This window comes from Coloeus monedula (genome assembly GCF_965178545.1).
Source record: "Coloeus monedula genome assembly, chromosome: 14".
NCBI lineage: Eukaryota > Metazoa > Chordata > Aves > Passeriformes > Corvidae > Coloeus > Coloeus monedula.
Window position 1 is genome coordinate 20149162 of NC_138794.1, and position 27416 is coordinate 20176577.

Here is a 27416-nt window from a genome sequence, read left to right on the forward strand (position 1 = left end):
AAAGGAGGAGGCTGCAGGGCTGGGGCCTCCGCAGGGATTGGTGGGGGGGTCTGTGGGCGTTGGGGTTTCCATGCCTGGGGGAGAGAGAGCCAGGAGGGGCCCTGGGGCCCGGCTGTTCCAGGCCGGGTTCCACCGGGAGCACAGGGCCTGAGGGGGGCCTGAGACCCGCCCGGCTGTGGGACTCGCCCCGAGCTGCGCCCGCCGCGCGGCCCCTTTAAGAGGCTGTTCCGCGGCCCCTTTAAGGGCCGGGACCCCGCCAGGCTCCGGCCCCTCACAGCGGTGGGCGGGGCCTGTGGGGGCGGGAGCTGGTACTTAGTGATGGGGGGCGGGGCTGCGAGGCGGGCGGCCAATGGGCGGGCGGGAGGGGGCGGTGCTCGGCTGTGCGCGGCCAATGGGCGGGGGAAGGGGGCGGGGCTCGGCGACGAACGGCCAATGGGCGGGCGCCGTGGCGGCGCGAGGAGGCTGGGGCGCGCGGGGTATGACGGCGACGCGCGGGGCCGCGCGCAGGTACCGGGGGGCCTCGGGGGGCTCCGGGACTGAGGGGGGACCCGGGACTGAGGGGCGGTTGGGACCGGGGAGGGCTTCGGGGCCAGAGGGTGCCGGGGGCGCGTCCCTCCCGCTGCCGCCGCGGAGCCGGTGCTGCCCCTCGGCCTGTCCCGGCCGGCGGCGCCCCGCTGAGGGGAGCGCGGAAACACCGACAGCTCCTCGCCCCTTCCCTGAAGAGACGGACCGGACCGGGCCGGGCCGGCCGGGGCCGGAGAGGAATCCCGCCGCTGCCCGCGAGGACCCGCCGGTTTTGCCTGAGGGTCTCCGAGCGCGGGCGGGGATGCGACCGGCGCCGGGGCTGCCCCGGGCGCGGCCCCGGCGGTGGCCGAGACCCCCCCGTCCCACCGTGCCCCGCACAGCCCCGCAGGCCCGGGGGCACCTCCCGCCGTGCTCCCTCCGTGCCGCGGGGCGCTCGGAGCGGCTCCCGGTGAGACCCCGCGCCGCGGGCGCTGTGGACATCCTGGGACCGGGGGCTCGGCTTTGTCCCGTCCGTGACCCCCCCGGTTCCCGGGGCGGGGAACACCGGAGACATCGCGGGAGGGACACGCGGGGCTCCCTCCGGCCTTGACGTCGCGCCTCATTCTCTCCTGCCAGCGCCGCTCGGCTCCGGCCGTTCCCCTCCAGCATCCCGGGGTGGCTCCGCTCCAGCTCCGACACGCGGGACTGAAATGACCTTGGACGCCGGGACCAAGGGCAGCTCGCCGCATCCCGCCCGGGCTCGTTCGGGCCGCGGCCGCCCGCCCGCCGGTGCCTCCCTCCGCCTCTGAGCCTCCTGGGGGTTTTTGGGAGGCGGGATCCCTGCCTGGCTCGCTCCGGCCTCCGCCGCGCTCTTCCCCGGCAGCGGGGAAGGGATCCAGTGAAAATCGCTCGCCGACGGAGGGGCTCGCGCCGGACCTTTTCCAGGCTGGATCCCAGCGCCGCGTAAGGGAAGGGAGACGGCGATCCCGTGGGAGGGAGAAGCACCGGCGTTCTCGTGGCAAAGCCTGGGGCTTCGGGGAGCCGGTGTGGGCGGGGAGGGGGTGTCAGGAGTGGGCAGAGGGGCACCAGGTCGCTGGGTTATTTTTGCTTTGCTGGGAACTTCTCCACCCACCCTCTCTGCCTCCCCTCAGGAGCTCTGAACTCCGACTGTTTTTGTTCCACTGTTTTGTTACGGGACACTTGGGATGGTGAGTTTATCTCAGGAGCAGCTTCCCACTGAACAAATTCCTTGAGGAGGGTGACACTATGAGCTGCTAGAAAGTGCTTTTCTCACTGTGCTGTCACTGGAAGCACTTCTTGGAAGGGAAACCTCCCTGTGCCTGGAGCCCCACCTTATCCTGTGCTCCCAAACCCTGGATGTGCATCCCTGATGCATGTGGGAGCCGGGATGGAGCAAGGTCTGGAGAGAGGAGACAAAGCAGCTCCTGTGATGTCCCTGCTGGGGCTGAGGATGCTCCTCACAGCCGCCAGACTCTCCCTGGAGCATCCCACTGCCAGCGCTGTGTCCAGGATCATCTTACCCAGGAGTTGTCCCTGGTGGTGGCCATGAGAGGGAGAGAAAACAAGGATGCAGTGCTTCCAAGTGCTCTCCAGCCTGTGTTTTTTCTCATTTTAGGGGATTTCTGTGTGTTTGATGACCTCGGGGGGGTTCTGATGCCTTTGCCTCTCCCCGATCCCTGTGTGGTGCCCCTCGGTGTCAGCCCCAGTTAGGGATAAATCGGCTCACCCGGATTAAGCAGTTCAAGCACTTGGGGATTTAAGGGATGACGTGAGGGAAGCCGAAGCGTGCTGAGCTCTGGGCAAGGAGGCTCCAGATCGGGTCAGAGCCCCTTTTCCAGGGAGAAGGGCAGATGAAGGCTTTGGTGCCTCCGTGGTGGGAGTTTCAGCTTCAGGGCAGCATGATATCCCCTGGCAGAGAGTGCTTGAGAAATCAGGCAGGGAAAACACCTTTTGGTGCCATGCCAAGGGATGTTATTTTGGTGCTTCTTGTCAGTAAGGTCTCCTTTCCCCTCCTGACACATCCTTTGACCTGAGCTCCTAAAAACCCACAACCTCGGCATGTCCATCCCATCCCTGCAGTGCTCGGACTCCAGGGCTGTGCAGGCAGGTCTTTGCCAACACTGGCTGTGGGGATCCAGGAGCTATTTTCCGGTCACACAGCACCAGTGACTTCTGTTTGGTTCTGCACCCCCTTGTATGTGTTGCCTGTTGTGGGAGCATTCCTTGTGTCTCCAGCCAGTATTCAGCCGGGCTCCATTGCCTCCAGACAGCGTTTTGGTCAGGGCCCTGAGGCTGTGGGAGCTCATGTGACTTCAGCCTTCAGCCCATTTGGGCACGGCTGTTGGGATCCAGCACCCCTATCCTGGCTCTCCCCGAGTCAGGGGGGATTATTTCCATAGGTTGTCCTTCAGATGAGCCCCCCGGAGCAGGAGCAGGATGTGTCTAGGGAAGTACAGGTGGCGAAGGAGCTGCTCTCGGAGCATAGGAAGTTTGGTACGGCTCCTCTGCTTGCCGCACTGCTGCGGCACCATCCTCGCGGGCACCGGGATGCGCTCCAGCTCCGCGCTCGTCCCGCCTGCTGGCGCTCATCCTGTCCTGCCGGCGCCCCACCTGCTCCGGCATCACCCCCTGCATGGTGAGCCGAGTGCTTTCCCTGGAATAATTTCCTCTCCGTGGGTCTGTGACTCTGTTTGCTGGCTCTGCCGTGCCGCCGGTCCCCTGGGATCGTGCTCTGCTTGGCTGCCGGTGCCGCAGCAATCTCCGGTGGTGGTTTGCCGAGGGTGGAAGTGTCACCTTTGTGGCCTGCCAGGTGATAACCTGCCCGCAGCTGCTGGGGCTGTGTTTACTTTGCCTGCCGTGGCTGATAAGCACCTCTGATAACATTCCCAATGGTAAATAACCGGCTCTAACGTGCCTGGCCGTGGCTCTGCCCCGGGAAGATGGTGTTTTGCTGACCAAGAGGAGCAGGCCCTGGCGAAATCCATCCCCCCAAGGAGTTTCGTAGACCTGTGGTTTTTGCCATCCCAACCTCCAGCCCTTAAGGAGGAGAGGCTCTGCTTTGGAGGGTGTTATCCCAGGGAGCCGCAGCAATTTGGCTGCTCTGTTGTGAGCGCTGGGGAGTCCCTGGCAGAAAAATGGCTTTTTTTTTTTTTTTTTTTCTTTTCTCTCCACGTGACTTGAGAAATAGCAGAAATATTCTTGCTGTCCTTGAGCGGCAGATTCTGACGTCTCTGTGCAGGCTGGGATTGAAGGGAACAGATTTACAGCTCCAGACCCCTGTTCCCCTTTCCGTAGGGGGCTGACAGGTGTCTCCTTGCAGTGCCACGCCGATGCACGAGAAGGCAGCTCCCCTGAAGAGCCCCGAGCCCAGGCACGGCCGTGAGAAGCTGGAGGTGTCCCACAAGCAGAAGAGTTTGGATTCCCTCGACAGCAGGTGAGGAGCAGCATCCCAGGATCTGCCTGTGGTTGAGTGTTCTCTCTTTTCCTTCCTGCTCTGGCATTCCTGCTGCCTTCAAGCCCTGAATACTGCCTGCCAACTGGCACAGGGCACAGGGAGGGCCCAGCTTTGTATTCTCCCTAAAATATTGTGGGTATAAAAGTAGGGAAGTGAGAGGGGTTTGGGGAAGTGGTCGGTATTCCCACTGCTGAGGTTGTTGGGAGGATATTGGTCTCTTCGTGGTTTGTCTCTTCATCTGTCTGTGGGATGGACGTGGATGGATGTCCCTGTGCACGGCCAAAGCTGAGTCCACCCTCCTGCTCAGGCACGTTCCCAAATTCCTGTGTCTGCTTTCCCTCAGGAATCCTTGCCCCAGCCAAAGCTGCACATTTGCAGCTCCTAACCTGTCCCAAGCTGCTGCCGGGTTAGCTCCGGGCTCCTAACCCAGGAGCTGGGGTATGTGTGGGGTACCTTGGCCCTGGTGCCTCCACGGGCTCCCATCAGAGATCAGCCCTCAACAGCCAGTAGTGAGCCTCAGCAATGCCCAATGTCACGATAAATCATGGAGACACCCAAAATGTGGCTTTCTGAGGTCTCTCTTTGGTCCTTTACATTTTTCCATGTCTCATATTGCAGCAGACGTGTTTTAGGGAGCGGGTGAGAGACCTGTGGCTCTTTGCCTACCTGGTGATTATCCTTTTCCCTTCCAGCCTCCGCCTGAACGAAGCCCTCAAGGATGAGGACATCAAGAAATGCCACCAGGAAGTGGTAAGCCTTTGGCTTTGGGAATGACCAGGCTGGCGTGTTGGAGCCTGTTGCCCCAGGAGGAGCCCACCTGGGGTCTCAGGTGTGGGCTGAGGGAGCCAGAGGTGGCTCCTGGTGTGGGGCAGAGCCTCCTGCATTTAATTTCGGAGGACCTGTGATGGTTTTGTGTGGCCCATGCTCTGCCTTGCAAACACTTCCAGGATTTTCCATCCAGAGCAAAGGAGACAGTGGAAATGTTGACTGAGAGCAGTTAAATTTCTGTCCGTTTGAACCTTTTTGGTTGGTCAGATCATGCCCAAATTAGATGGTTTTGGTCCATCTACAGACAAGAGATGCCCTGGAAGAGGAAGGAGTGACAGGAAGTGGCATTTTGCCTTTCCCCATGAAGGAAATGGAGGAGAAGAACATTTTTCCAGTTCCTCAGAGGCATCTGTGAGGGTGACAGGGGCAGCAGTGGATTTGTGCTGGGACCAGGGGGTGTTTCTTGGTGGAATTGCCCTTCGTGTTCTCCTGGAACACTCCCACTGGCACCCCTACTATCCCGGCATCCCTCCGGGAGGTGTCTGAGCCAACTCCAGGTGCTGCTGAGCCTTGATCCTCTTAGGGCCCAGCTCATCCGGTGACAAGGTGCGCAGAGCAAAGGTGACCTTGTCCCCGTGGGCAGGAGGGCTCTGCCTGTGCGGCTGCCACAAACCAGCCTTGCTGTGCCAGCCTTCTTTGCATCCTGGCAAAGCAGCTCCTCCTTGGAATTCGGGGGGCAGCTGTCACTGCTGCAGGACAGCCATATCCCTGGGGAGCATCCCGAGGGCAGGGGGCACGAAGCTGCCTTGCAGGACCAGTTGAGCGGATTTATGGAAGGCGTTGAAGTGCTTCGGAGCTTTGCCTTCGCCACAGGAGCATTTCAGGGCCGAGCCTCCCGCCGCGGCTGCCAGCAGGCTTTGAAGCGGCGCTGGGAATATAAATAGCTGGATGGCGCGGCGCGATGGGCGCAAAGCAAGTGTTGTCACCGTGTCCCGGATAAGGGAAGAGGAGGAGGAGGAGGAGAGAAACCGCTGGGCAAAACAAACTGCCTGCGGATGAGCCCGGCAGAAAACCGGCTCCTCGCCGAGGCTCAGCAGCCTCCGTAGATATTAAGGGAAATGTTCATCTGGGAGGATGGCACAGGCTTCGCCGGGTGCTGGATCATCCAACCTGCCTCTAATCCGTCGGGGCTTCCGTCCCCAGCCCGGTGGGACCCCCCTGCGCCGGTCCCGGGTGCGGGCAGAGGGAGGTTTTCTTGCAGCAGAGGGATTTTTGGGTCGCCTTCTCGGCAAGGTCACCGGATAACTTTGTTCTGCTTTGCTTTCAGGCCGCTAGCAAGTACAACTCCCAGTACCACAAACTGTTCAAGGACATCCCGACGGAGGAGAGCGTGCTGAAAGGTGGGTGGTAGGGTGAGGGATGGGCATGGAGGCGGCAGGATCCGGCACAGGGATTGCCATGGTGCTCTCTCTGCCTTGCAGTTTGCTCCTGTGCGCTCCAGAGAGACATCCTCATCCAGGGAAGGCTTTACATCTCCCCCAACTGGCTCTGCTTCTACGCAAACCTTTTTGGGAAGGACATTAAGGTAATGGGGGCACCGGCTCACCCTGGTCCCTCAGGGCTTGTAACCGCAGCTCATCCCCTCCTGCACCCAAATACCACTAAAACGCCCAACAGAAGCCTCCAGTGGGAAGGGGAGCACGGCCATGCCCTCCCTTCTGATGACCTGTGGCATTGGCCTGGGGAAACCAAATATTGGTTTGGTTTAAAATTCCCTGATGCAAAACCTCCTTCCAGCCACAACAGCACTTGAAGGAAGATCAAAGGTTTTAGGGGGGGTGAGATTTGAATCTCTCTTGGCTTTTTTTCTTGATTTACAATCTGATGTTTCCCCATTAGTCTTGTAGCTGACGGGGATCTTGGGGAGAGACGACTTCCTTTAAAACTGGGCTGAAGGACTGAATTATTTATATGTGATGCTTTAAACAAATACCTGAAGGAGGCTCGAGGTTTCAGCAAAAACCCTGCCAAAAATAACATCCTGCCTTATTTTTCACCCTCCCAAGGCTTGCAGGGGGGGCTGTCCTGGTGGATCTTAGGGAGGCTGGCTGGATGATGCATGTGCCGTGTCCATCCCCGTGTTCCTGCCCCACAGGTTGTGATCCCGGTGGTGTCCGTACAGCTGATAAAGAAGCACAAGACAGCTCGGCTGCTGCCCAACGGCCTGGCCATCACCACCACTGCCAGCAGAAAGGTAACACCAGCACCCAGCAGATGCCCAGGTCTGAGCTGGATGTGGTTTGAGAGCAGGGAACGAAGTGATTCCCATCCCTGGTTGGGAAGTGAGCACTGCTCTCTGTGCTGGCTGCCAGCCAGGGCAAACACCACAGCTTTCCTTTTGTTCCTGAATTTCACTTTGTTCCTGGACGAAGCAAAGCCCAAGTGAAACTCGGCTGAGCCTGACAAATCCCTGCCAGGCTCACGTAAAACCTTTAAACTCCTTAAACACAAGCAGGGAAAGGGTTTGGGCTGGCATTCAGCCAGAGCTGGCGGAAAACTTGGATATGGGGCTGCGTTTCCAGCTTTTAAATCCCGTTGGATGTTGTTGGCTGCAGTGAGCTGATGTAGTGTGTCCAAGTCCTCGCCTGCCTGGGTGCTGCTGCCAAGCACTCTGTGTTGCCTGTCCCTGCCAGGGAGGGGGTTGTTCCTGCAGGATTTTGGGAGGCAGTTATTCCTGCGGAATTTTGGGAGGTGGGCTTTAGCAGGGAGTGGCACAGGGCAGGATTTGGGCGTTCAAAGCTACATGTGGCTGCCCTGCACACCACCCAGGGGCTCTCTGTCAGGCACGGTGAGTGTGGCCCTGGGTCCCTTCCATCCCTGGGGATGTTTTCCATCGGTTCCAGCCCCATTTGCTGCCATGTCCCTCTGGGTTGAGCATGGAAAAGCCGTAGGAACAGCAACTGAGTGAGACTGGCCCCAAAAAAATCTGGTCCAGGTTTTAGCAAGCTGCAAAAATAACAGCAGGGAAACTCCGCAGGGAAATGCCTGCGGGGGAGACGTGGCTCCCGAAAATGGGGAGATTCAAGGGCAGGACGTCTCTGCCTGTTCCTCCCTGTGGAGAGCTGGACTCGGGATGGGGGAATCTCTCCCAACAGCACATCTCTTTCTCTTGCAGTACATCTTCGTGTCCCTCATCTCTCGTGACAGCGTCTATGATGTCCTGAGGAGAGTCTGCACGCACCTGCAGGTACCCCCACTCTGTGTCCCACCGTGTGTCCATGGCCCTAGGACTCTGCACCTGCCTTTGGGCTGAGCACAGCTCTTCATCACTGCCTCCAAGGCTTTGAACTGCTCCCAAAGCCCTCTCCAATTCCCAGCATCCTCACTCCGCAGCAAGGGATGGGAAGAGGGGCAGGAGCCATGCCTTGGGCACGTCCTGTCCCCGTGGGCTTTTCTGGGTCATGGATGAGGCAGAGCCCTGAGTTTCTGCTCTCTCTCAGGGCGTGGGTATGAATTATTTATAATCTGGTGGTAATACTAGTTCTCCCACTCTGCACATTTATGCCTTTTGCCCAGATCTAAAGTTTTAAGGGGAGGAAAAACGGTACAAAGTTAAAAAAGAATTTAAATTAAGTGGGGGAAGACATCCATCAGCCCTCAAGCTGGAGAGGAGGACTGTGGGGACCTCTTCTCCCTGCCTTTGAAGCACGTGGGAAGCCGTGCAGGAGCCCTGCCCTGCCCAGGAGGGTGTGTGCCAGCTGTGCCAGGGCAGCGACTTGGGTAATTCAGCGCCATTGCCAAACTGGGGGATTTATTCTTTGAAATGTGCTGGGCTCTGCCCAGATATTCCCTTCTTTTTTTTTACCCCCTGATGTTTTATCCTGCCCTTGGCTCAACCACGGCCCCACCAGGTTTTTGGTGAGGGGAATCAGTGACGCAGTGCCCTTTCCTCATCCCCCAAATCCCCGTGATTTTAAGTTCTAGCAGCTGCTCTTCACAGTCTCAGCAGAAAAGCCCAAATTCCATTTTGTGGCTGAGGCTGAAGCTGGGAGAGGTGGCACCATAATGCCCGATCCTTTCCATCCCTTCCAGGTTTCCAGTAAGAAGAGTTTGAGTCTGAAGGAGCTGTCGGAGGAGCCGGACTCCGTGTCACTGGTGAGGGTCAGGGCAGCTCTGGGAGAGGAGAGACCCCTGACCTCATGCTGTGGGTGGAGAGGGCCCGCCTGGCCCCCCCTGGTGGGTTTGACACTGTCTGGTGGCTGCTCAGAGAGTCGGGAGAGAGTCGGTTCTCCTGTCGGTGTGCAAAGGTTGTGCAAGGACGCGCCTGTCGCCATCATAGCTCATCCTCTGGGACCCTCATCCCCAGACTTGGCAGGAGCAGATGGGTCAAGAGGTCCCGGCTGAGCACAGCCAGTGACTCTGTCTGTTTACAGATGGAAAAACTTGAGTGATGTGGAAAATGCTGCCACTCTGCTCCCCAGTGGCTGATGCTCTTCACAGCTGGGAATGTGGATAACAGGCTGGGAATGGGGTTGAGTTATCCAAAAATCTGTGGGGATGAGTAGGATGGCTGGAGAGGGAAACACCTGCTGAACCGTGGTGTGATCCAGGGAGCACGGGGGGCCACGTCCTGCACCTTTGGAGAAGGGTGTCCTCTGTGGCTGGTGGTCCTGAGCCTTGGGCTGGGTGCAGGAGGTCAGTTGAGGTGCACCAGAGGGTGACAGGTGGGATGTCACCCATGGTCTGGTGATATCCCAGGGGTTAAAGGTTCATTTCAAGGGCTGAATCGGGTGTGATTCAGGCTGATCTGGCAGCATCTCCTGGTGCTTCAGTGGGATGCAGCCCTTTGGCAGCTCCAGCCCTGGGAACTCTCCGTTGGGGGAGCCCCTCTCTGTGCCAGCTGCCACCCTGCTTGATTTGCTGCCTTTTTGGGGCATGCTGGAGAATTCCAGGGGACCGCCCTGAGCTTCAAGGTGTGGAGGAGGCAGCAGTTGGTATTTGGGGCAGGTGTGGAGTATGTGGGCAGGTCCTTCTGTGGCAGTGGGAACCTGCATTCCCATGGAGCCATCATGGAAGACCAGCTCTCCCTCAGGATGATGTTTTGAATGTGGTGGTGCTCCATGGAGATGCTGTAAGGTTTGAGTTTGAATCTGGCCCCACCATATCCTTGGCACTGCTGGTTTCATTCACGGCTCACCGGGACTGTTCCCACAGGAGGTGATTGTCCCCGAGGGCAAGTGGAGGAAGGTGTCACCTACCTCACTGTCACTGTCACTGCCAGATGCCAACTACCAGTGCATCCACCGGACCTCTGTCAGCAGCCTGAGCGCCAAGGAGAGCTCCTTCACCTCTGAGGAGCCGCTGGTTTCGGGTGAGAGACACGGGTCTGTGCCCTGCTCCACATGGTACTGGGTGATAACATCCATAAAAGTGTGTTCATCCATCCTCTGCTCTCATGCAGGGGAGTTCTGCCTTGCAGATTAGGCTGGGAGTCAGCAATGAGAGTCCTGGGGATTGGCTGGGGTCACCTGGCTGCAGGGTCTGAGCCCATGAGGGAGGAATATTTGATGTTTCCCAGTTGCTGGAGGAGCAGGAGCATCAACGAAGTGTGGCTGTGCCGCTGACTCTGGGTTTGCTTTTCAGAAAGTGCAATAAACACCGAGGAGGAGCTGGAGGTGGAGCAGAACTGTGTGGCAGAACTGAGACCCTCCGACTACCAGCTCCTGAAGATCTTCATCGTGCTGTAAGTGTGCCGAGGGCGTGAGGAAGCTGGGGGGCACTGGGAATGTCGGTCTCAGTCTCAACTGAGCGTTTGGCTTGTTCCTCTGCTCCCAGCATCTGCCTCCTGGTCGTGTCCTCCTCGTACCTGGCGTTCCGCATCTTCCGTCTGGAGCAGCAGCTCTGCTCTCTGAACCGGGATTACCTCTCCCGCGGGCACAGGAGGTGAGGGACTCTCAAGGACATTTTAGGACACACAGGTCGTGCCATGAGTGGAGGGTTTGAGGGAATGTGGATGCAAAGAGGAATGGCTCCACTCTGTGATGTGCCTAAGGGAGGCTTTGTCCCTTCTCGTGGGCCTGCTGTTGGGCTGGCCAGTGACAGAACCCACAGTGCCATCTCCACACCGGAGGTGATCCCATCAACTGCTGGTTTGAGTGACTGGGAAGCTCTGCTGTCCCTGAGACTCTGGATCTTGGGAAGAGGTTTCCTCATTGGTTTGGAGCTGGTTCTCCACTTGCAGGAAGCACCAGGACATCTTGTTGGAGTGGGGCTGTGCCCAGGGGTTGAGGCCATGGGCATCAGCATGGGATGGACAGGAATGGGATCTCCTTGGGCTGAGGACATCAGAAGGCACCGGAATGGGATACGGAGCCTCTGCAGTCACTCATTCCATCTTACCCCACTCCCTGCTTGCAGGTGACCGTTCCCTGGTGCTGGCTGAAGATGGACACTGAGGTGGTGACACCCTGCCCATGGATCCCGGTGCCATGTCCTCCCAACCGTGGCTGTTACACATGGCCCAGCTTTCCCTCGGCTGGTAAAATGGGACCAAGTATTTTCTCTCTTCCTTCTGGCACTCGCTCCTGGTGGGACTTTCCAGCCAGGTTCTGGCCACCAGTGCCAACTCCCCATCCCACTGGAAACTTGTTTTCTCCCTGGGACACTGCCGTGCTGTAGCACCGGACGATGGCTCGGGGCTGCCGAGTGCTTGGACCTTCCCTTAGGACTTGCTGCTAAAATGGAGGCTGGTTTTTATTTCAGGCTTGGTTTTTTCTTGTTAAATGATGACCTTGGGCTCAACAGGAACCCCCAAAAATGTGGATGAGTCGCCGCTGCTGCTCTGGGAGAACCCACCTGTTTGTCCCTGTCTCAGTATCCCTGGGAATGTGCCTGGAGGAATGGCCCCAAACACAGGGATCTGTGGGGATGGGGAGAAAGGGCCCACTAGCCCTGTGGGGCATCATCTATCCCACACCCAAGGATGGGGGTACAATCCAGGGCCCCCCAGCCCTTCTCTCCTGGAGCACCGGGCTCAGAGGGGGGGTGTGTGTTTGTGTGTGTCCCTTGCAAAGCACTTTAGGGTCCCCCAGACCAGGTGTCCTCGCTGGGGTCCACACCTGGCCCCGGTGGACTTGGTTAGTCCCACTCGTGCTGTTAAGACGTTGGAAAGGAGCCCATGGCTGGCACTGGGGAATGTCCCGGAGTGCAGCGTCTGTGCCCTGGTTCGTGTTGACACCGCATGGAGCTGAGTGCTGCAGGATTTGTCCCGCTGGATTTGTCCCACAGCCCACCTGGGAGCGCACCGGGGTGCCAGGTGATACCTGTGTGATTCCTTTGGGTTTTCTTTCCTGTTTTTTTGGGAGCTATAAGTGCTGACGGGGCCAAATCCCTGTGCCCTGGGGAAGAGCTCGCTGCTCGCTCCAGGCTTGGAACGGCTTTTAAATGACATGAAAATAAACGCAGGATTTTCTAGCACATCGCTGTTTCTCACCAGCATCCTCCACAGCGGTGCCAGGCTGTGAGCCCCGACACCAGGCACCCCAAAATCTGTGCTGTCCCAGTTCCCCTTCAGGACGTGGGTGACATGGGGACAGCCCATCCTCTAGTGGGGACAAGGGGACAGGGATGCTCCCGACGGGGGGGCCAAGGAGGTTATTGCACTAGATGGCAGCAGAGACTGCGGGATGTGACGAGCCGGTGACAGGGCCACCCTGGGGACAGCGGTGCCGGGGCAGGGAGCTGAGTTGCAGCCCCACCATGCTGGGGTGGGCAGGGTGAGCCTTCCTCTTTCTTCTCCTCCTCCTCCCTGCACATCCACAACCCAATTCCACTCCTTCCCCCGGCCTGGCCTATGCAACAAAATGCATGAAAATGGCCCACCTTGAAAACCACAGTGGCACTGGCTAAATGGGGTTAGGGGTGGTGTCACCCATTTTGGGGGGGATTTAACACCCAGGGGTGCCCGGGGGGGGATGGTCTGGTTCCTTCAAAGCCCCGGTGTTACAGGGCTGTTGAAGCCTTTGATTCCGTGGGTGACCTGGAGGAAGGATGAAAGGCGCCGTGCCGTCCCTGCCAGGGACTCACCCAGCTCGTTTACCCGGTGGAAATGGGTTTGGCGTTGTTTTTCCAACAGACAGGTTGGTGTTCAGTGGGTCCAACCTCAACATGGGGCTCTTGGCCGCAAAAAAGAGGTTTTGAGGACTGGGGGTGGGGAGCTTGGTCTGATGTGCCCAGCCTGGTGTTTGCTGGGTGCTCCAACAGCAGGTGCGTGGGGTCCCTGTGCTGAGCCCGAGCCAGGAATGTGGTCTCCTCTCGGAACTCTGGTTAAAGCCAGTGGTGGGACAAGCCATGGGTGCAGTGATGTGGAGGAGGTTTGGAGGAGCACTGGGATGAGCCCCCAGCGTGCTTTGGGGGGGTCCCTGCTGCCAGGATGTGGTTCAAGGCTCTGGTTTTGTTTCCCAGTTGGTGTCTGCCCGCCCGTTCGGTGCATGTTGGCTCTCCCAGTAACGCCCTGCTTGAGCCTATTTGCTTTTCTTTGTGCAAAGAAATGCCATGTAAACGCCTCGGGTGCACGGAACGTCCCTGGATGCTCACCTTGCTGGCCTGGAAACAGGGATGAGGAGCACAGGGTGGTGCTGGATGAGCACAGCCCCTGCCCTCAAATCCCCCTGCTGTTTCCCGTGCCCCACCCACCGTCCTGTCTTCCTCTCTCCCCAGCCGAAGCCAACCTCTAAAAATAGGACTGGGAGATTAAATCAGCCAAGAAGGCACTGTCAAGACGCATGAGTCAGAGCCATCATGCTGTGACACTGTGGGGCAGCAGGAGCCACAGCATGAGCAGGGACACCAAGGACGGGATGACACCGGGAAGCGCACGGTTTGGTCTGAGTTTTATTCGGGATTTGGGAGTGGCAGTGACGTCGCTCTGGCAAAGCCCCTCGGAGTCCAAAGTGAATCAATCTCCTTCAGCGAGCAGCTCGATCCCATTCCAGCTCCAGCTGAGCGGGTTTTCCAGGGAGGGCTGGTGCTGGAGGCTGCTCTCCTGTCCAGGCAGTGTTAGGAAGGAGGGGAATGACCCCAACCCTTTTCAGGCCCCAGTGCTGCCATGAGGGTGTTTTGGGGCAGCCTGGGCTGGTTTCTTGCCTTTCACTGGGAGCAAGGGAAGGTGAGGCCCTCCATCCCCTCAGTGGTGTGCTGCTGCACACACCGGTGGTGAAGAGCTCCAGGTTAAAAACAATCCTTCCCCAAGGGTTGTATTTAACCCGGATTTCCCTGCTCGGGTTGGGGTGTGGTTGCTCTGCTAGACACCACCTGAGCAACCTGATCCTTGCTTCTCATCAGGTGAGAGATTATTCCTTATCCTGCAATGACATCTCAGTTTAATTTTTATTTTCCACACTGCTAAGCCTGTCTTTAAGGAGAGGATCCACTCTGGGATCCCAGCCATCATCCAGCACGGGAGGGGAAGTCTTTCAGTTTTCTGAAGTGCATTAAGGACTTCAAGGAGCCCACAGTTATCTTTGGCTTTTATACCTCAAACTCTGTCCTTTTGTTCTCCCTGGTGTGGTTTTTTTTCTCTCCAGTAACAGAACTGGTTTTGTGTTAGAGCAGCGACCGCTGTGTGCAGTGACGCTAACGAGGGTTGGGGAGCGCTGACGAACCCTCCCCACACAGAGACGACCTAAAATCCTAATGAAAAACCCCAAACTTCAAAGAGTGAGTGTCGCTTTTCATCTCAATTAAGTTTCCTTTCCTAGGATTGGCTTTCTCAGCTTTCTACTAATCTTCCAGCAGTTTAGAGTTGGGTTTTAATTTGCAGTAAGAACAAGCAGGGGCAGGGGACCAAAAAAAGCCATTGCTGTGTGGCCTAGGAGCACCTGGCTGATGAAAACTGACTGTTTTTCTTAAATTAATTGTAGCATTTCCTTTGGAGTCTCATATTTTTGCAGTGACACCTCAATGTCAGGTTTTCAGAAGTACAAAATCCTGGCTGCTAAATCCCAGATTGCTCCAATACCATTAGCAGGAGGCACAAACTAGAACTGTCCATGATAAAGCACTCGGGGGCTTGGGTTTAAAGGGCATTTGCTAAACCTGGCTTGGAAGGACAATGCCTGGAGCCAACTAAAGCCACCTAATGAGGGTGTGTTGCCTGCTGGGCACAGGTGGAGAAGTCTCTTTAGCAACCTGTTTTGCCACAGCCATTACTGTAAAAATGTACCATGGAGAGGGTTTCTTTGAAAGCAAAGTGACTCTTGTTATTAGAAGTTGAAAGGCCGGTGATTTCCAGAGGAGAATAAGGCTTTTCCTGGAGGGAATGGGGTGTTTGGGGGGTGTAGCCATGCTAGAGGGGTTACATTCTTTTTCTTTGGGACAATCCTGTGCATGGGCATCTCCCTCAGGCACTGGGGGTGCTGCCTCTTGGACCGGGAAGGCAGTTTTTGGGGGGCTGGAGGTGCATCCCCATCACTTCTGTGCCAGTTTTGTGATGAGAGCTTTCCACTCTGACCTCTTCTGTGTGATGTAGGAGGGGGTGAGGAGCTGCAGCAGAGGCTCCATCCGGCCCTGGAAGTACCCGTGGCACAGAGCCTCGGCGTTGCAGATCACGTACATCCCACAGTCGTAGCTGTTCTGCTGTGCCGGCGCCTTCTCCTCCACAAAGGTGGCTTTGCCCCCTCTTTTTCCCAGAAAGGCCTCCAGCTTCCCTGCCACTTGCTTGGCGTGGACAGAGTTGCATTTACTGTGGGAATCGTAATGGGCAAAGCACTTCTTGTCCCTGAAATAGACCAGTAAGCTCCAGTGGGTGCCCCCAGCGGCCTGGCTGGAGTTGTCATTGATAGGCAGGAACACCAGCTCCTTGCGGAGAAGGTCCAGTGGCTGGAGGAATATGGCTATTTCTTCCTGACTAAGGGCACACTTGATGAACTGAGCCACCTCGGGGCTGATGAAACAAACGCGGTGGCTGAACTCCTGGAACTGCTGGTTGGCGAAGTACTCGAAGGCGAAGCCGATGATGTGGTCATTGAGCCAGTTCGGGGGCTCCAGCAGGGCCACGTCCGACTGCCTCAGCAGGCTGTCCATGTAGCTGAGAACCACGGGATCCATCCTGCGCCGCTCCAGGGACCCGCCAGAGCTGCAACGGAGAAAAGGAACGCAGGTTAGGAATTGATCACGCCTGGGACATGATACAGCCCAACAAACACCTTGAGTTCCTTCTCAGCAGCAGTGAGCGAGAGCCCAGGATGCCCAGATGGATATTTGAAGGACCATGAGAGATGGAGAACATACGGTGTCAGGCTGAGCAGCAACCTACTGTAGCTCCAGTGAGATCAACCTTCCATCCTGAGGATCTGAACCTCACAGCAAAGGAGTTTCAGAGCAGTTCCTGCACAGAAACCAGGAGTGATCCAGGAGAAGTCAGGTGGTGTTTGGGTGTCTCAGTGTTTTACCTGTGCAGTGACAATCACCGGAGTTCTTCGCATCGTTGGTATTCCCTAAGTAAAATCCTTTTTGGGCTGTCTGACAGACATATGGTCCCTTTCTCTGAGCACAGAGTGCCCCAGCTCTGTGCCAGAGGCATGACCTGTTCCAGGAGAACCTGCTGGGCCGCCAGCACAGGAGGCACAGCCATGAGTAAGGAGTAACAAAGCAAGACGAGATCACAAAGAAACCAGTTCCTGACCGTGGGAATCCTTAGGACAACTCTCTACGTAGCCAGAGTAGGATTTAGGAGATTTTCCACAGGGAAATTTGATTTAAAGCCCCTATATCCACCCTGGTTTTCCTTTAGCTCTCACACCCCGCAGCCCTTCCAGGCTCCTCAGTGCTGTGATGCATCCTCAGCCTCCAGCTCCTTTCCTGGCCAGGACAGGGCTGGAAATGCCACAGCTTGTGACAGGGGTGACATGGAGCTGGTTTGGCCTCACCATTCCCTCCTCTGTCCCAAAGGCAGCACAAAAACATCTTCAGATTTCTGAAAGCCTCATGTGAAAGCTCAGAATGATAAGATCACTTTAATATGATTCACTATAAATCACTAATTTTCCATCATGATAAGGAGGAAGGAAGCAAATGGAGTGTTCTTTTAGGAAGACGTAGATTCACGCTCCTTACTGTGACATGAATCATGAAGAATAACCCTTCCTGGCCTGGGATGCATAAATTAAGGGATTTATCTCTCAAAAATCTTGGCAAGGTCCCCTGGCACGTGACAGGCAAGGAACAGAATGGATGAGCCATGGCCCATGTGGAACACGTGGGAAGGAAGGGCCGAGGTGAGTGTTTGGGGCATGAAACAGCCAGCGAGCGTTTGTGTGTGGCTGGTGCATCCCGGAGATGCCGAGCAGCAGGAGTCACCGGAGGAAGGGAGCAGCCCCTGTTTATGCTGAGCCAAACACAATGGTATTTGGACACGCTTCCGACCTTAACGAGCTCCAACTATTTCCAAGCTCGTGGTGCAAACCCTTGTAGTATAAAAATAAGAAATCCAAACGGAATCCCAGTAACTCCTCAGCCTGCCCGAATATAGCCTGGTTTAAAGATCTGGACGTCCTCCAAACATCCTGTTTGGGGGTTTAACATGGGCACTGCTGAAATACTTCTTATATGTCCCCATAAAATGCCCCAAATTTTCCTTTACATTGTGTTCTTTCTGCTTCATCTTCTCCTGGACATGGAAAAGTCCAGCCAATAGCCTTCCACTCCAGTCCAAATGGGATAGAAGGCAAGGGAAGCGTGCATCCCGTGCTCTGTTAATTTTCCACTCTGCAGAAACATCGCTGGGTTGTTTTTTTTTTTTTCTTCCTGTCAGGACATTTGGCAGGTTCCTCCAGTCAGGAAGGAGAATGGTTCTAGCAAGTGCTCAATTGCCACTAGCTACTAGTTTTAATTTTATTGCCATCTGGTATTTGTGAAACTGCCTGTGAGTTCTGTGGGATGACTCACCACATGCAGCTCCAAGGAAAACCCTCAGAGCCAGGTCAGGTAAGCAGCGAGGACCAAAACAAAGTGGTGGGGCTGTGAAAAGCCACTGGTGAGGTGGCTTTGTTTGGGAGAACCTCCCATTAGAGCTAAAGATGGATCTGCAGAGGAGCCAGGACGTGGATCCGAGCCTCTGAGGAGCGTTGAAATCCCGACGTGGACTGGGAGCAGCTCTGCTCAGCCACAGCCAGGACTCTCTTCCTGCAGGCTCAGGCACACTCTGTTCAGTTTTCATAAAAATAGGAATAAATACTGGCAGAAGCCTGGAACATTTGCTGGAGGTTGCCAACAAGTGTCTTGCTGGTTCGTTTTGTTTGCATATTAATAGTTGGAATTTGTGCAAACTCCCTGGAATCCTCAGCTCCCCCAAGGGGATTTCAGCTGCCCCATTTCCAGTGCTGAGATGAGGAAAGCGGGGAGAAAGGAAGGAGCATTTCAATACAAACACCATCCTTTCATTTACAGATTTGAAAACGGTGCTGTGTTGCATCAATAGGGCGAGAGGTCAAGTTTCCCTCACTGAAGTTATAGTAATTTAACAAATTAGCTGCTGACATGAGTGCGAGTTCAATCCATAAACGGATGGGGCTCCTTCGTGTCCAAACACAAAGCAAAGCCTCTGTTTTCCACCACTTGACCAAAAAACACCCCAAACCTGTCATTTTCACACCATTACACACAACAACTCTATGCAGGTAATTGTTGAAGGCACTTGAGAGCCAAGGAATGAGACTCCTCAGTACCTGGGTGTAAAAAGGCAGTGACAGAGCAAAGGAAGCGTGAACTAAGGATAGATCAAATTCCTGAAGTCTATTTTAATAAATTAAAGGTGCTAAGAATCTCCAGAGTGAATAGTTTAAGGTGACACATCACTAGAGTCCTGTTCCTAATTTAAAGAACACGGAGGTAAAAAGGAAAATTGTCACCTGGAAGGCAAAAAATCCAGATTTTACCAGGGAATAGGAGGAGGGACAGAGAAGGTTTTGTCTTTTAAAGATGAAGAGTAAAAGACCCTAGGGTTTAACCCCCAGACTATTCACTTTTCCTGGAAATATGGGATTTAGATACCATGTCTGGATAGTTGTTAATGGAGCAAGAGCAGACAAGGAACATTAATTTCTATTTACCAGCAGGAGCCGGGCTGGGTGACGCCTGAATCTCTGGACTTCTGTGTTTCCTGACAGAGCCAGAGGAGAAACTCAAGGAAAATTAAACAACTCAACCAGAACGGAAGCGCAGTTGTCTCCTTTTTTGTTAAATATAAATAATCTCTCTGTAGCTGTAGGTTATAATTCCTGTATGATACAAGAACATCCCACTTACGCAGGTTCAACAGGCCATGAGTGCTGAAATCAGAGGAAAATATTCCAATCTCTGTACTCACTATGTCCAGACTTCTCCGTTCTGGACAAATTCCCCAAACCAGAGACTCTGCAACCAAACTCAGAACCTTTCTTGGTGTCACAGCATCTCCCAGGGCACGAAACCAAGAGCCACAGGAACAACACCCAATGGTTTTTGCTCCCCAGGATGGAGCAAAACCTGGAGTTTAACAGGAAAAAACCCCTCAGCAACCAGAACGCCTGAGGATGAGCGATGGCACCGGGAATGTCCCAGAGGTACCGGTGGGGTCGGTACCGATGGGATCGCAGCTCAGATCCTTAACCCGAACGCCGATGGACTCACCTCTCACCTCCCGCAGAAAGGGTCTAATCCAGGGAGCAGCAGCAAGCACGGGGAGGGAATGTAACCTGCCTGAAAGACCTGGAGGTCACAGGAATTTGGTCAGGAGTGGGAATTCGGTCAGAGGAAGCGATTCGGGGTGTCCCACGCCCCACGGGAGGAGGAGCGACGTGCTGACCCCGAGGCTGACCCCGAGGCTGACCCCGAGCGTGTCCCGGCGCTCCGGTGCCGGGGTCAGAGCCCGTCAGCAGCCCCGGGAAGGGCTCCCTCGTCCCAGCGCTGCTTCTGCGGGAATAAACGGGAATTACGGGGCCAGAGGGGGTGCACCCGGGCCGGGCGCAGGGCCGGGGCCTGGCTGGGGTGGGAGCAGGGACCACCCACAGCACCGTAACACACCTCCACTCCTCCTTTACCCGTTTTCCCCTTTTTTCCCCTTAAAACGCGGGCTGAAGCTTCCGGGCCTGGGGCCGACCAGCACCGACCCCCGACGGCTGCGGCCCTGCGCGACCCCCGGGCATGGCGCCCAGCGGCGGGGCCTCACCGGCGCCGTGTCCCGCCGTGTCCCGCCGTGTCCCCTCCCGTTTCCCCGCCCCGGCTCTCACCCTCCGCCTCATCGCCGGCCGCCGCCGCCGCCGCCGCCCGGTTGCCGCGCGCTGCCGTAAAGCGGCCGCGGCCGCGTCGTAACGTCAGAGGGCGCGTCCAGGGGGCGTGGCCACGGCGGGGCGGGGCGGGGCGGGGCGGTGCGCGCGCCTCCCGCCGCCTCCCTCCCTCCCTCCGTCCGTCCGTCCGTCCGTCCCTGCCTCCGCCGGGCGGGCGCGTGAGGGCGGCGCGCGCGCGCGGGCAGTCGGGCAGCGCCCGGGCGGCGGCGGAGGCGGCGGGAGCGCCCGTCCGCACCTCCCCTCCCCTCCCTTCCCCGGGACCCTTCTGAGCACCGATCCCCGGGACCCCCGGACCTCCTTTAGCACCGATCCCCCTCAGCACCGAGCCTCGGGACAGTCCTCAGCACCGACCCTCCTCAGCACAGACCCCCGGGATCTCTTTTCAGAACCGACCTCCCTCAGCCAGCGACCCGCGGGATCCCCCTCAGCGGCTGCGGCTGCGGGCGAGGGATGCGCCGCGCCCCGACACCCAGGTGAGCGGTGGCGGCGGCAGCGGGGAGCGGAGCGGGGCGGGGGCCTCCGGTGCGCGCGTGAGGTGGGAGCGGCGGGGCGGGGGTCGTGGGGCAAACCCTGCCGGAGCATCGCGGGCCCGGCGGGAGCCTTTGTTCGGCGGAGGAGGGCGAGTCCCCCCGGCACCGTGGGGTCTCCCCGGTGTCGCGGAGTCCCCTCGGTGGTGTGGGATCCTCCCCGCATGAGCCGCCCCCGGTGGGTGCGCGGTTGCGGGGCAGCCCCGCGGCACCCCCCCCCCCCCCCCTCAAGCGCGGGGTTTCACCGCCCGGTGCCGCTCACCCCCATCGCGGGTGGGTTGGACACGCAGAACATGGAAAAACCAGCCTGGGGGGGAGGAGGTTTACCTCAGTGGCGTCCCCAGTGTCACCAGTGCGCCCGTGGGCTGTCTCCCTGAGTGTGGCAGTAGCCTGAGGCCACGGCGATGGGCATCGCGACGGGAGCAGGTCGCGATCGCCCGCGGTCTCCCCGCGGCTCCGGCAGCCCTGCGCGCCGCGCAGAACCATTCCCGGGTACCCATCAGCCATTCCCACCCGTCGGAATGAGGTATACCTGGATTTGCTTAGCGCAGTGTTGGACTTCACGGCAGTTCCCCTCTGGCACTCCGGACCCCTCTGGGAGCACTGCTCCTCCGAAGGTTAAAACAGTCGATATTTCTGTCTGGAATTTTCCCAAATGTAGCCAAAAGGGCCTTTGCTTTATCCCAAAAAAATAAACCCCCTCCGACGTGACCTGCGCTAGGACCTGCCGTGAGTTCGGAGCCGGGCGTTTTGCCGCCCTTCTGCTTCTCGATCGGCTTCCTCCTCCTCCATTTACGTTTTCCTATCCCCAAATCAAGCCGAGGTTGATAAAGTGGGGAGCGTGAGCTCAGCAGAAATCATGGCTTTCCTATCCCTCGCTGCAGCGCGGTCCCTGCCCATCGGCGGATCAAAAAAATAATCACGTAGCGGCAGAGAAAGATTTGCTGCTACGGGAGGAAAACCGGCGCGGTGTCTCGCTCAGTCGATAACCAAGCGCTGTAATAAATCGCTCTGTAAATAGATTGCTAGGTGGAGAATTGGGTTTCTGGCCGGCTCAAGTGCTTTCCTGACGCTTTTCCCATGGGACTGCTAGGAAATGACAGGGGAGCGTTGTGTTCCCGTGGAGAGGTCCGTGGATGCTGCGGTGATGGGCTGTGAATCCTTAAGCACGACCTTACAGATCTGAGCTTATCCATAAACTCCGGCTGGGTCAGAGCCTGCGTTATCCCTGAAGAGCATCATCTTTTCAGCCCCTCATCCTGCAGTCACACGATTTCCCCTATGTCCTTGAGTAAACTCACCCATTTCAATGGCTTTTCTCACTGTTACATTTTATTTAGTTAAAATGAGAGGGTTTTCTATGCCTTTTTTCCCTCATGAAGGCTCTCCCAGCTGTTGCCCTTCTTCTTGGCTGTGATTTTTGATCCCCAAGACCATTTTGCAAGCTGTCAGTCAGGCTGCTGATGGCAGGGAGGGTAATTCAGCAGCCCTGGAACACAACTAATAAGCTTTTGTTTCCTGGCCTATTGATGATGATGCAACTTCTTATTTACTTATTTATTTATTTATTGCAATTGATGCATGAATCAGGGTGGCTTTAGAGATTTTTCCTCTGTGTTGAAAGGCCTGGTGTCCATCAGCAGCACTTGGAAAAAGCTTTATTTGAGTTCATCATGTATTTAAAATGTAGATCTGTTTTGTGAAGTCATTTGTTCTGTGCATCTGTTGCTCCTGTTATGATTTATAAACTCCACATTTAGCCATTTTTTTCCTTCTTATTTTGGGTGGGGAAGCTGCATTTTAAGATTCGGTATCAAATGCCTGAGATGACGTCTGCTGTTACAGCATCTTTCACAAACACTGGTACTAAACCACTCAGACAGTCAAACCTTTGGGATCCTTTGCTAGGCAAATCTGAATGCTTTATGCCTAAATTATTTTTATCCAGGATGTTTATGATGAGTTTTGTGAGCATTGATCAGGTTTGCAGGAAAACCCCTGAGAATGTGAAGCACCCGAGGTTGGGCACTTGGGAAACATGAAAACCAAGTTATCTGTGCAAGCTTAATTTAGCTCAAGGTATGGCTGGACTTGAAATCCTCATCCCCTGCTTGGTTTCTGGGAGAACAGTATTCTGCTCCGGATGGAAGAACAGATCAGACCGCTCCTTCACATGCCCGCAAGTCAACAGGGGGAGTACTGGGAGCACAGGGACAGGGCTGGTCCCTCCACTGGTTTTGCAGCTTGGCACCACTGAGCTGACAAGGAAGACCAGGATTCACCATCACAGCCTTGGGACCACGTGTGTCCTGTAGTCCTGGAGCTTAAATACCTCGAGTCTAGGGAAACCGGGAGCAAACTTCCAGTGTCTGAAGGGAGTGTACAAGGAAGCTGGAGAGGGACTCTTCATCAGGAACTGTAGTGCCAGGACCAGGGGGAATGGCTTCCCACTGCCAGAGAGCAGGGTTAGATGGGATATTGGGAAGAAATGGTTGGCTGAGAGGGTGCTGAAGCCCTGGCACAGGGTGCCCAGAGCAGCTGTGGCTGCCTTATCCCTGGAAGTGTTCCAGGCCAGGTTGGATGGGGCTTGGAGCAACCTGGGATAGTGGAAGGTGTCCCTGCCCATGGCAGGATTGGAACAAGATCAGCTTTTAAGGTCCCGTCTAGCCCAAACCAGTCTGGGATTCTGTCATTCAAGCATGACCGGAGAGTTTCTAAAGTCATTCAGGGTGGTTGGTTTTGGTGAGCGTAGTGCGGCTGTTTTCTGCCCAATTCTAGTTCTCGCTCTAAACCGTGCAACTTTTGAACTCAATTCCTTTAAAAGTACATTTATGAGGGAGCAAACAAGGTCGTTGAACCACTGGAAGCATCTTAGCCGGTCAAACTTGATTTCAGAAATTCCTGCATCCTCTTGGTTTGTAAATAAAAGGGAATTTGTGTTCCTGCTTGCACGTGAAACAGCGGGGTTGAAGGCATGTTTGTTGTGTCGTTTGATGAAGCTCCCAGCCTGGTCCTGGACTCTGGCTCCCTGGGACAGGCTGGGTGCAGGTTTCAGCTTTGGAACGTGGTGATTTTTTTGTGTTGAGGTTTAAAAGAGCATCTGAATTTCTCAGGCTTTGTCCTGCATGCCAATGTTTGCTTCACTTCCTCTCGAGTGAACGGGATTTCTCCCCTCTCGACAAAGTAAACATGAGCATAAATATTTAAAGGATCACGGCTCAAGTTTGCAAATTGGAGACTTTCTCTAGGATTCCTTTGGACAGAAGCAGTAGCGTCGGAGGTTTGGGATGTGTCTGGGTGCTTCCCTGCTCTGGGGAGAAGCTTGGTAATTCTTTGGGCTTCATGCTGCAAAAATACTCTGCCATGTTTTCAGGTTAGATGGCTGGAATTATCACAAAGCTTGGGTTTCTTATGGAATTTTAAGGACAAAATGCTGCTGATGGGATGTCTATGGATCATTGGAATTGAGATTGGTTTCTCTGGAATTTTATTTTTCTTTTACACAGGCCCAATTTTTCCGTAAGTTTTGGGTATACGTGTGAGGGCACAGGTGTTCAGAGTTGAGACTATAGAAACCAAACATGTGATACTCTTGCCAGATAATGGATGAAAGCAGGAAATAGGAATAATCTTTGTTTTCTTTGAGTGACTCTTTAATATTAAATCTTGTGCTGTGTTTGACAGGTTGAACACCCTCGTGACATGTACGTCTCGCTCCTGTGATTGTGTCGATGTCTTAACCTCTGTGTCTTGGAATTAAACTTTTAAAAGTGGACCTCAACAAACCACTTGACCTCAGAAAATATGAAAATTCAGGAGGGAAGGCTATTGAACAGGGATTTTTAGAGTTGATCTAATTGTTGTGTCTGTTTTTAAACCATTATTAAGAGTTACAGTTTTGTTAGACCTTGTGTTAGAGTTGTTCTGTCTGTGAGGAGGAATCTGTGGATCGCTTTTTCACAGGTACCTGTGGAAAAATCTTATAGGTGAGGTGAGAGTTCCATGTCTTTGCCACAAATGCTTTTTATTCCTAACAAAAGCCCCATGATCTTAATGCTATCTCTGATGGAGGAATGTAGGCTCGCCTGGCTCAGAAGGGAACGCAAGAGGTCACTTGGTCCAAAATCCTGCTGCCAGCAGGATCGTCTGAGTTCCTCGTGGCTTTAGGTGTCTCATGTTGGTTGTCTTCTACCTGTGGGCTGCAGGAGGAAAAGCGAAAGGAAGTGGTTTGAGCTGCATTGGGTGGGAAGTGTCCGCAGAGAATGAGATTATCTGTGGTCTTCACCTTGCAGCCTGTTAAACTGCTGCCTTTCCATGAGTTTACTGTCCTACTGCCTTTCCATGAGTTCATTAAGCTGCTCACAGGCTCCAGTTGAAAGAGGATCTGGCCTGGCTGAAGTCAGTCTTGGGAGGGGAGCAGGGATAGTCCGGGTCCATTTGCTGATAATCAGCATGAAGCTGGCAAGCAGCTCCACAGCGCTTTGGTGGAAACTCCTCAGAGTTTTTCTAGGTAAAACAAAATAAATAAATACCTGTGATTTAAGGATTATTGTTACTCTTGTGATTACTTTCTGCTGCTAAGTCTTGCATTGCAGTTTCTCATTAGGCACGGATGGGCATCCCTTTGGAGAGGGATGAGACATGTCTTTATGCAGCGTTCTCATATGCCTTTGGCTGTTCACACTGTGCCAGACTGTGGTGAGACAAAGCCATGGGTCATAGTTTTGGGCTCCGTTGGTGTTTTTTTGTCAGCCCTTCTTTAGAGTTTTGCTAAGAGCCTCATGAAAAGACAGAGCGAGGTCTTCAGCCAGGCAGATTCTTTGCCAAGGGAGATGGGGCTCAGGAGTGGAAAGGCCATGGTGCACTGAGGATGCTCGGGGTAGGACGGCAGTGAGCCTGGGTCGATGCCATCATGGAAAACAAAGAAGATAGGAGCTACAGGGGCTGCTGAGGCAGCCAGTTATCCTGGGCAGACATACAGTGTGTCCAGGTTTGGGTATAGATACTTGTGCTGTCTCTGCATTAAGCACCCAGATTCAAGCTTGAAGTTTGCTTGGACCCTTTGAGATCCATCACTCCATCCTCCCAAGGAATATTGATATTCCTTAGTTGGATCCTCTCTCTGTTGATGTGAGATCATCACGGGGGGAGCTCAGCCAGCTGTGTCTCATCCAAGCTCTCGTCTCACACACCTACAGAGTTATGTTGCTTTTTTTGCAGCTACATGCCTGACTTAAAACAAGATGCAGGCATAGCTCTGCTGTGCTCTCTTGTCATCTCTCTGTTGGGTTCTAGTGTGCCTTTAAAGATCTCTTCCAGGTCATGGAGGAAGTTTGTGAAATCCCTGTTGGTGTTAAGGGCCCTAGGGATAGGCTGGTTCTATGTGTAGGTGATCCCCTTTGAGGGGAGGGCTGGACTGGACCCTTTCAACCCTGGTAGTTTTGGTGGTTCCAACTGTCTGCTCAGCTTCTCTTGGAAAAATCATCTTGGTTTCCATTCCTGTGACTCGTAGGAGTTACTGCAAATCCCTGTTAGGAGCAGTGGGGAGCGGAGCAGGGGACTGTCCTGCTTGGATGCTGCATGAAGTAGCAAAGGAAAAATATAGTTTAAAATAAACAAATGCCTTGGTTACCCCCTTTAAATGTAAAAATAGCCAAAATATGTAGTTTTCAATATAATTTTTGAGTCTTATTTGCTGGTCTCTTCACCTTGAATCACTTCTGGCATCCCCCAGATGACCCTGAGTCCTAGAGTTACTCTTCGGATGCCCGTTCCAGGTCTTGGCTTTTATCCATCATGCACAGATAATCTGACAGCCTCTGTGCTGTTATTTAATCAAAATTCTTTGGACTGTCTTCTATTTCTTGAAAAGCATGACCTTTAAAAAGGTTGAGGATCCTGGATATGCTGTATCATGGATGAGCATTGGTGGAAGAGGAGTGTTTAATCCAGATAGATCCATCTTTGGAAAACCTGAGCTTTAAAACCAGCCCAGACTACGAATGTTTTTGATAAACCGCCAAGAATTCTTTTATTGTATTCAGCATCTACGTGGTTGGTTTTGAGGGATGAACTTAAAACAAGTTAACTGAAAATATTTACTTTAGTAGACTTCCGTAACTCTACTGTCTTTTCATACTTCACGTAAATACGTAGACCAAAATAAAAATTCTCCTAAATGTTGCCATTTAAACTTTCATGGCACTTGTCTATGAACTGTTAGGTTGGTTTGTGCTTGTTGGGTGCACAGGACAGCTCCCCGGGGAGGAATTAGTAAATGATTTAATTGTTAAGGAATGTGGTCCCATTAGGCAAAAAAAAAAAAAAAGGACCGCAGTGGATCATTAGAAACGTTGTGCTTGATGAAAACAATGCTGAGCAATTTGTAACGACTTTTTTGAAATAAATGGGTTTTTTGGAAGAGCGAGGTTATGTGGGTAAATACCCCTTCTGGGGGTTTCTTCGAGTGCAGGAGAGCCGGTCTCTGCTCCTTAATCCACCAATTGCTTCGTAAACAGGGCATCGTTATGTGGAATTTGTTGCTGCTGGTGGTGGCAAGGATGGCTGAACCACTCCAGCTCAACAAAGGGATTTGGAGAGATGCTTAAAAGCAGAGCCACTGTTTCTTTTGCTTCTTTGCATCCGAAAATAAAGATCCAGCCCTGCTGCCAAGGGATGCGGCGGCCCAGGCGCCTCCCTTGGGATTCAGGCCCCGTGTTTGCGGAGCGCAGCGAAGCGTCTGGCTGAGCAAGGAGGGCACACTCTGGGTTTCCTGCTTCCCGGCCAGACCGTGGCACAAATAACCTGCACAGGCAGGCG

The 27416-nt window shown here is 54.8% G+C and overlaps 3 protein-coding genes across 15 annotated transcripts in view; 2 read left to right on the top strand and 1 right to left on the bottom strand.

Annotated features, from left to right (window-relative positions):
* Positions 1-439: 439 nt before the first annotated feature.
* GRAMD2A (GRAM domain containing 2A) lies at positions 440-12180 on the top strand (the record flags this gene model as incomplete). Of its 5 annotated transcripts, none has more annotated exons than XM_082290535.1 (12): positions 440-507; positions 1141-1467; positions 3845-3958; positions 4672-4729; positions 6075-6147; positions 6229-6332; positions 6903-7001; positions 7923-7994; positions 8840-8902; positions 9962-10118; positions 10391-10490; positions 10583-10694. In XM_082290535.1, exons 3-12 carry the CDS (start codon positions 3855-3857, stop codon positions 10692-10694), a joined length of 942 nt encoding a protein of 313 aa, XP_082146661.1. In that variant the 5' UTR covers positions 440-507; positions 1141-1467; positions 3845-3854. The 5 variants fall into 5 exon arrangements, with proteins under 5 accessions (XP_082146661.1, XP_082146660.1, XP_082146662.1 ...); XM_082290536.1 differs by lacking the exon at positions 440-507 and adding an exon at positions 881-973; XM_082290533.1 differs by lacking the exons at positions 440-507; positions 1141-1467 and adding exons at positions 2772-3160; positions 11165-12180 and having other exon boundaries at positions 10583-10690.
* Positions 12181-13621: 1441 nt separating this feature from the next.
* On the bottom strand, positions 13622-21375 carry SENP8 (SUMO peptidase family member, NEDD8 specific). Of its 5 annotated transcripts, none has more exons than XM_082290765.1 (3): positions 21130-21375; positions 19415-19492; positions 13622-15881 (listed from the first exon to the last, which is right to left on the bottom strand). In XM_082290765.1, exon 3 carries the CDS (start codon positions 15851-15853, stop codon positions 15215-15217), a length of 639 nt encoding a protein of 212 aa, XP_082146891.1. In that variant the 5' UTR covers positions 15854-15881; positions 19415-19492; positions 21130-21375; the 3' UTR covers positions 13622-15214. The 5 variants fall into 5 exon arrangements, with proteins under 5 accessions (XP_082146891.1, XP_082146890.1, XP_082146892.1 ...); XM_082290764.1 differs by lacking the exon at positions 21130-21375 and adding an exon at positions 20014-20073; XM_082290766.1 differs by lacking the exon at positions 21130-21375 and adding an exon at positions 19808-19844.
* The window catches only part of MYO9A (myosin IXA), a 176749-nt gene continuing 169639 nt past the window's right edge, over positions 20307-27416 (top strand). For all 5 annotated transcript variants that reach the window (XM_082290759.1, XM_082290762.1, XM_082290760.1 and 2 more), the window contains exon 1: positions 20307-20543. The gene's annotated coding sequence lies outside the window, so the exon portion shown is untranslated. The remainder of the gene's footprint in view (positions 20544-27416) is intronic.

Coding starts and splice junctions, on each gene's coding strand:
- SENP8 (XM_082290765.1), bottom strand. CDS start 15,853: ATGGATCCCGTGGTTCTCAGCTACATGGACAGCCTGCTGAGGCAGTCG.